The 9,128-nt window shown below is 39.7% G+C and overlaps 1 protein-coding gene across 1 annotated transcript; it reads left to right on the top strand.

Annotated features, from left to right (window-relative positions):
- The first annotated feature begins 4,632 nt into the window (after window positions 1–4,632).
- slc25a19 (solute carrier family 25 member 19) lies at window positions 4,633–9,107 on the top strand. Its single transcript, XM_048245077.1, has 7 exons — window positions 4,633–4,830; window positions 5,265–5,426; window positions 6,024–6,179; window positions 6,404–6,574; window positions 6,724–6,901; window positions 7,073–7,203; window positions 7,446–9,107. Exons 2-7 carry the CDS (start codon window positions 5,295–5,297, stop codon window positions 7,623–7,625), a joined length of 948 nt encoding a protein of 315 aa, XP_048101034.1. The 5' UTR covers window positions 4,633–4,830; window positions 5,265–5,294; the 3' UTR covers window positions 7,626–9,107.
- The last annotated feature ends 21 nt before the right edge of the window (window positions 9,108–9,128 follow it).

Here is a 9,128-nt window from a genome sequence, read left to right as displayed (position 1 = left end):
CGAGTCAAAATGTAATCCCTTAAATTGATCAGTGTAACTGTATTCTGAATATTCATATATTACTCATATTTTGTATTTTATATCTGATCCCGTTGCATGTATTCTGTTACTTCTCAACACTGAACAAACTAGACTACACCACTGCATACATACATACATACATACAACAACATACATTCATTTCAATTTTAATTTCAATTTAATTGTACTTATAGAGCGCCAAAACATTACACATGTCTCATGGCGCTTTACAGAGTGTTAGACAATCAGAGAAAAGAAAAAAGAAAAGAAAAGAAAAGAAGGCCCATGGGTGACAGGGGGGAGGAAAAGCTCCCTAGAATTGGAGATACATATAGGAAGCAACCTCGAGCAGATCCACCACTCCAGGGCCTGACCCATCTAGGGTCAGATACAGAACAGTAAGGTCTGTATACATGACAAATGCATATGTTAGTCAGGTGTAGAGAATAGGACATGGTGTTTAAAGCCACCTGAGGTGAAAGTTACAAGAGGTGGGATGATTACATATCCGGTATGATAATGCATTAATCCTAATTTAGTGTCAGAAATTCAAATAGTCCAGCGTAGGAAATAGAATTGTCCAGGGGAATAGGAGTTGTCAAAGGGCATGTGGTGGGTCGGCAGTACGGGCCAGGAATCCGGGCAGAGTTGTCGTAGGCAGGTGGTGGGTCGCTAGGCTGTACGGTCCAGGAATCCAGGTAGGGGGACAGTAATAGGCGATGATCGGGCAGTCATAGGGATGGGACTTCAGGTGAGATGAGTGAGAAGAGGGCCAAGCACACTGATGGCTGATGACTGGTGATGGTATACCTCACAAGTGAGGTAAGGGGGAAGAAAGAGAGATGTAGAGTGGGTTAGTATTACTGAAAACTCAAAATGGTTAATGTCAATAAGTAATCTATTATATATTGTTACAGTATACCATAGTGAGAATAGGCAAGAGAGGGAGAGTTGAGAGAGAGAGGGAGGGGGGGGTTGTATTGGGTGGCACATGAAAAGTCCATGACAGCACTATGCTATAGCAGCATAACTAAGGCATGGTGAGGGGTAGGTGACACCAGCGCAGGTATGGTCACTGTGACCACCAGCGCACGCATTACTGGGGTGCCAGTCACACAAGGACTCAGCAGGGTGGTCCATTCCAAAAATCTCTGAGGTGGGTGAAGTTCCACACCGCACCATACCTAACTATGGGAGGCAGTAAAGAGGTATGTTTTAAGTCTAGACTTAAAAATAGGGAGGGTGTCTGCTAGTCGAATTGAGGAAGGGAGATTATTCCAGAGGAGGGGTGCACGATAGCTGAAAGCTCTGCCTTCTACTGTAGTTTTTGATATTCTTGGAATTACAAAAAGGCCAGTGTTCTGTGATCGTAGCGGTCTGGGTGGGTTATATGGGACTAGGAGATCTTTAATATATTCTGGTGCCTGGCTTTGTATGTTAGAAGTAATATTTTGCAGTCAATGCAACTTTTAACAGATAGATAGATAGATAGATAGATAGATAGATAGATAGATAGATACTTTATTGATCCTCAAGGGGAAATTCAAGGGTCTCAGTAGCATACAGACATAACACACAACATGCACTTACAGCAGAAATGGTAAACATAAGTATAAGTATAAACATATAACTAAACTCCACTGTACAATAAAGACAGTAGAAGATAAGACAGATAAGAAAACTAACAAAACTAAATACTAAATACACTATATAAGTTAAATTAAGAAAGTCCAATGTGCTTGAGGGAGATCAAGCATAAGACGCTTGTAGTGACAGGGCCGGGACTGGTGAGGTGCTAAAGGGAGTGAGTGTCATGGTGAAGGTGCAAACGGTAGTCCAACCATGTGTGCCTGGCAAGGTGCTCAAGAGAGTGAGTGTCATGGTGAAGGTAAATTAAAACAGGCAGCCAGTGTAGGAATGCCAGGATAGGGGAAATATGTTCATATTTTTTAGTTCTAGTGAGTGTGCGAGCAGCTGCATTTTGTATAAGCCGTAAGCTCTTTAGACAGGTGTTATTGCAGCCAGCATATAGAGCATTGCAATAATCAATCCTTGAGGTGACAAAAGCATGTATTAATTTCTCAGCGTCTGGTAAGGACTTCCTTATCTTTGAAATGTTCCTTAAATGGTAAAAAGAAGTTTTGGTAATCTGTTTTATGTGATTATTTAGTGATAGGTCTTGGTCAATTATAACTCCTAGATTTTTAACACTTGTGGATGAGGATAGTCGAAGATCAGTAAATGTAGCCTGTGATGAGGATAGGATATCTCTCATCTTTTTAAGACCTAAAACCATGACTTCTGTTTTATCGGATTTCAAAAGCAGGAAATTATTTGTCATCCATGTCTTTATGTCTCTTGTCAAGTTTGGCTAACTGAGTTAATTCGTCATTCGTCATAATTCATTCATTTGGAAGGTTTACTGTACACATATGAATATACATTAGGGATGTATTGATGCACCGTGAATTGGCTAAAATTCAATACAAATGTATTGCCAATAATAGTAAAATTGGAGTCAGATTGATTGGGCAAAAGATTATTCTAATTTAAAACAACCTTATCAGGGCGCCAGTTAACACAGAATACACATTACCTGGGACACTGAGGTAACAACCAGTTCAGACATTGTGTTTCTCTCAGTTTATATAAATAAAGGAATATTATTCAGTCATGATGCCGGCAGCTTATTCTGTTAAAAAAATATATCATGAGAAAATCGTGAATCACAACTTAATCATTATTATGGTAATGATGATATCAACATGCCCAAAATGCATGTCTGTGTCACCATCTGGCAACTGACAGAATGACAAAATGAAACAATCAGTTCCACCCACAGACACCAATGTTGGTAAGCTTGTGGGACTCTAGCCCTGCAAAGCCACATGCGTTGCTGTGTATATAACCTTGTGTATATGACGCAGACCGCAAGTACTATGATTGGTCAACTCGCCCTGTGTCTTGATATATATATTGATATATTATACTGTGGTGAGAAGCAACATGCCACATGTTCACTGACATAAGCTTTGCAGATAAACTCAGACATATTTGGATTATAATGATGGGGTTATTCGTTTGTAAAGTGACTATTTGACAGTAACGTTTTGAAATCAGCTCTTCCCAGACAAGCAGTACTTTGTGGGCAGTTGTGGGAAAGTTTGCTTGCTAACATAGGTTGGCTGGCAAACACCTCTCAAATAACCTCAGACTTATTTTCTTATTTCATTGGTAGGCTACTGTGTCTACCGTGTCAAATAAGATTAATATTTCAGCACAGCAGTCTACAGAGTTTGCCCATCTAACTACCGTTTCGGTGGTGAGTGACGGAGATACAGGGGATGCACAACTTCAAAAGGTTCACGCCAGCGTCGAGGCAACGGTGTAGTCATTGGTGGAGTCGACGCAGAAGCATGATACAGCATTAAGGCAAACATGAGGGGGATCATGCCGCCCCTTCCCCACCATCCCACTTCCGGTAGCATGAAAACAGTTTTTTTAGGATCACTTCTCAACCATTGCACGGTAGATTACAAAACGTTTGTAGTAAATGAGTCACTTCCAGATGCTTCATCGTAGCCTATGTAATTGTGGTGTAGTGCCACCTACTGAATGCCATCAGAGTAAAATGTAACGTAGCAGGAAGTAAGTGCTTCCAATGTATAAACCAGAAAAAAATAACTCACACATCAGATATGTGCATTTGACACCCACAAACCACATGTGGGTGCATTGTTGGATTCCGAAATGTCACGGGTTGTGGACCGCAGGTTCTCGGGCCAACCATTGCCGCTTGCGGCTATATATATATTTATTTTTTTTTTACTTTCGGGTAGTTCTATGGGGATGATGATGAACAGTAAAGTTAGATTTACAGGATGGCATACAATAGCCATAGACGGACAAATTGGGTTTACCCCAAAGTTGACCATTGTGGCTTCCTCAGTTGACATTTTATGTTCTTTGTTTCCAACTTCAGACATGTCCTGAGGGGGTGGTAAAAGAGAAAAGTTGGCTTGAACTCTTTTAAGTTGGATACATGTAGAATATTTGCAACAAAAACAAAAAATGGGTTTGCACTTCATGCTGTCCTTCCAAGAAGGTAATTAAATTGTTTTACAACAACAACATATAATATTAGAAATCTAAATATGAAACTACCTCAGTGTACATGAAAAATGTTTTTGTTAAGAGAGGATAAAAAGTGGTACACATGAAACAGTTTTCTAGGTGGTGTCTATTTATAACTGAAAAGGCATATCTCAGCAACAAAATAAGATATCAGGCCAAAAATGTTGAAATGTTCATAGTCATAAGACATTGAGGACTGTTTAGATGAGCAAAAATCTGAGACCATGATGTCGAATCCAATGTTTTTGTATTGAATTGACATGGAATAACCACAGAAAATTATTTCATTGTACTGATCAGTTTGTGCAACAGAATTAGGCTATTAACTAATAAAAAATGCTGTGGTATGACGTACAGTAGTAAACAGACATAGATATACAACAAAGGCCTTAACCTTAAATGGCCATGTCTTTTATTCTATAAAAAACTCTTATTTTGACAGCTGTTGTCAGAACGGAAATTGCGCAGACCGGCTCGTATGGTCCATGCCCCTTTATTTTATGCAGTTGATTTGTCAGTTTGTGTTGAACACATTATACATTATGTAGCTAGTGAAGGTGACAGACAACAGTGAAATGAATGGACGTTTATAAATACCTGTCTAGTCGACTTGGATCACATCTACTTGTAGTTTAATCATTTGAGTCCTCTGTGTCACCTTCCCCGTGGTGCATGGTAAGCAGATCTATCTTGCAAAGCAAACCAAAGCGAAAGTAGTTTGTAACAAAATGTAGTTTAAAACAAAAATGTGAAAGTGGGTGTGACATTTCTCAAGAAACAAAGGCGTTTTTCCCGATTAAGTAATTTGCGAACAAACTTTAAATAATGTAGCTTATTTAAATAATGTAGCATGTTAAGGAAATGCAGCTGGCAGAGATAACTTAGAGGACTGTCGTCCGTTTGTTCAACGGTAATGGGTACATTAGCTTCATTCCAAACTGTTTAATTTTACGTAACCTTGTAATGTAGGCCTGTCTATTTTATGATTTTACGGTAATGCAATGCAGTGGGATAAATGCAACCGAGCTAACATCAACTCAAATGCAGTGATGTATCGTCGCGAGTGGTATAAAGTATTATTGTGTAATTTAATTTGTGATGTCTCCTAGTGCTGATATTGCGTGAGAGCCAGTCAAGGGATGGTGGGCTATGACCCACGCTCCAGCAATGTCGTGCTTGGCCCGGAGGAGGCAGCTTTGGCTGGATCCGCGGCTGGCATGGTGACCCGTGCCCTCATCAGCCCCTTGGACGTCATCAAAATTAGATTCCAGGTAAAAATCCAAAACTGCGTTGTTTGGCATGGAACTATGAAAACTGAACGGGCGTTGCCTCTGTATTGCGAGCCAGTGTTTTCCACCTCAAACTGCAGAACAGAACAGGCCAACAGGATGATACATGCCATGACTTTTTGAGTAATGTTGCTAGCAATCACATGACTGATTTCTATTGTTGTGATTGGATGGCTTCTACTGAAGTTGTCCATATTAAAATGTGTTACCTAATATCTGCAGTAAAGTGGTCATATTACATGGCTTGGCTGTATTTCTCAAAAAGTTGACCTGTAAATCATAACCTTTACACTGTCTTACAGTAAGAATAGCCCATCCTTGTGTTGAGCAAAAGGACTTTGGAGGACTTTATTTAAGCTGTAGTATTTTGGATATTGTGCTGAAACACTTACACTAATATTGATCTACAAGTTTTGTTCCTATTCTGATGCTCATTCTGATGATGATGATGATGATGATTATAAGAGTGATTTATAGGTTGATGTAGATCATTTTGTTGATCATGATGGAAGTTGCTCAGACAGCTGTCCAAGTGTGATGCAACTCGTGTCTCTTTTTGCTTGTTGTTCCTGAGTACAGCTGCAGATCGAACAGGTGTCCTCCCGGCGGCCACAGGGCAAGTACTGGGGCCTGCTGCAGGCCAGCCGCTGCATCTACACTGAGGAGGGCCTGCCTGCATTCTGGAAGGGCCATGTTCCCGCCCAACTCCTCTCCATCTGTTTCGGAGCAGTGCAGGTATGGCAGCATCAAGCTGCATCATCACAGATGCCATCTTGCTCCCCTCCCATTAAAACACAGGACAGAAGCTGTTCAAAATAATCTGGATACGAATGCCAGTCATGCTGGAAGCTAAAATGTGCAAGCTTCAGACCACTTTCTCTTTCATGAGCCAATATACTGTAAATTGTGATCATGTGGTTGTTATGATGTTATTTTAACTGAGTGTTGTCCACAAACAGTTTGCCACATTTGAGATCCTCACGGAGATTGTGCACAAGAATACACCGTACAGTTGCCAGACCCCCGGGGTGCATTTTGTGTGCGGGGGGCTAGCAGCATGCTCGGCCACTGTCGCCTGCCAGCCATTGGACACTCTGCGCACCCGCTTTGCTGCCCAAGGAGAGCCTAAAGTGAGAAGGAGAATTCCTGACAAATTCAATATCCTTAGAAGATAAAACTAAAACTTCAGTATCCTTTGAACATAAAATGCTTATTGCATAAATCAGTCTGTTACTTTTGAATAACCTGTTTTTTTTATTTAAAATATATTTGCTTGCAGATATATCAAAGCCTTAGACATGCTGTATTCACCATGTACCAGACAGAGGGGTTGTTTACATTCTACCGTGGCCTGGTCCCAACACTAGTGGCTGTGTTCCCCTATGCTGGCCTGCAGTTCTTTTGCTATAATGTGCTGAAGAGTCTCACTGAACCTCAGAACTCAGAGTCTTCGAAAGGTTTGTGTCCTGTTGACCTTTGTGACCTCGTGGAACACTCAGTGCAAATTTAACCAGTATCATGCCTTTTCAGATTTCAGGTGTGATTTGTGTCATCAAACACTCATTTGTACATGGATGTGTAATAAAAATTCTAATTCTTACAAGTATTCTCTCAATTTCCCACTCTAGGTGGCATCCAGAGCCTATTATGTGGTAGTTTGTCTGGGGTCATCAGTAAAACAATGACGTATCCTTTTGACCTCTTCAAGAAGAGACTGCAGGTGGCAGGGTTTGAGGAGGCCAGGAAACATTTTGGGCAGGTGAGCTGAACTCTGAAGGACTTGCTGCTCTGTGTGCACCTGTCAGTTTCTATGTTATATTACAGAATCAGAATATATGCTGAGGCTGTGTAAATATTTTTGATATTGAATTATTATATTATTCATTACTATCATTCATCTATTTTTGGTATTAGTAAATTGAATCAAGGCTGTGTATAAAATGTCAAACTTTTCTATCTGAATAATATATGGTCCTATTATTTACCACTTCCCTGATGCAGGTGCGGTCATACCATGGTTTTCTGGACTGTGTAGTGTGCATAGCCAAAGAAGAGGGAGTTAGGGGCTTCTACAAGGGACTGTACCCTAGTCTGTTGAAGGCAGCCGTCTCAACAGGCCTCACCTTCTTCTCTTATGAAGTCTTTGTCGGTCTCCTGATCAGTCTGAAGGGGAACCACTGAGACTGGAGGACTGTCGAGGTTAAAGAACCTTTTGTACCTCTCAATGGGGTGGGTGGGTGTAAGGGGCACAGGGTCACAGAACCACGCACACTGGGAAAGTGCCATGGGGTAGATACTGACTACTCTGGCATTGCACTAAAGGGATACAGGTTATCAGTACACCTGTTGTATCAATGCAGCAAGGTGCATCTACATGTAGATATTACAGGATTACTTCAGTCACGTGTGTATTGAATATCTTATCAGTCTAAATTAATCTGGATTTGGTGATGCATCTCGATTTGACAACCAAATGTATTTGTTTTACTCATATTCTTTTGGATATTATTTGAATATAGTTTTGTATAGAAAAGTACAAAACAATACACTGTACATTTTGTCATGACCAGGAAAAGAATGTTAATATTATTAATGCATTGAATGGCAAGAAACTGAGATTTTATCATTTGCTGAAATTTGGAGGTTTTCTATGATTATAACTACCCCTTCTCAAGTGTCCTTGTTTGAAGTGGTGTCAGAACATTCTGAATATTTTGCAAGCAACAACATTGTTATTTTTTAGCCCTTCATCTATGTTTGAACTGGTTAACTTGACTTTTTTGACTGTGAACTTTCACAGACTGCGCTTTCTCTTTTTCCATAAGATAGTGCCATCTGTTCGGTGCATTGTTTTCGTATGTGACACAACAAAAGCATAAACAGTTGTAGTCTTTAGAGTCGATTGATGACTGATCATTGACCACTGAACAGTCTGGCGCTTCAGTGGTACGTCAAAAGTGTCCAGTACCTAGAGCTCCCCCTTGTGGCACTTACTAGTTATACATATAGGATACCAGTGCTCACTACTGTAGAATGACAAGTGCAAGCAAACTTTTAATATAAAATATCGAAGCAAACTTCTATATAGTATTGCACCAGAAACCAGTCACTCCATTAGATGTTTGGTTGATTCGGATTGATTCTGACAACTGACATTGCATAGTTATGATGAGTAAAAAACTGGCTTTAAGGTGTCTTACTTTTGACAGAGGAAATATCTCAATTGAATCGGGTGTGTTTTTTCCTGGTGTTATTTAAGACATTTGAAAGAGAAACAACAGCTTTACTACAGCAGCTTAGTAATTCTGTTGCAGTGGTAACATGAGAGGTGTGTTTTACAGTGTTTTTTTTTTTACCTGTTGTCACAAATATGTATCCAAAGCTGTTATGATAAACACATTTGCATTTGTTTGTCATATATAGGCAAAGTTGCTTCATCCCATATGTCATACCAGTCTTTATTTGTATTTTTTTCTTTTGTCTACATTTTTGCTGTTGTGTAATAACATATTTATATGTATGTTTTAACATGCACACACATCCATTTTACTGTATTAAAGCATTTGTAATATGTATCATGTCATATACCTAGAATACCTAGGTATTCTATACCTAGAATGTAACAGGACATATTTTGCTATTAAAGATATTTCAAAAACAATATTTACCTGTCTTATTAGAATA

The sequence above is a fragment of the Alosa alosa genome, chromosome 6, assembly GCF_017589495.1.
Source record: "Alosa alosa isolate M-15738 ecotype Scorff River chromosome 6, AALO_Geno_1.1, whole genome shotgun sequence".
Taxonomy (NCBI): Eukaryota; Metazoa; Chordata; class Actinopteri; order Clupeiformes; family Clupeidae; genus Alosa; species Alosa alosa.
The sequence above is the reverse complement of the archived record's forward strand: the minus strand, read 5'-3'. Positions and strand labels throughout refer to the sequence as shown.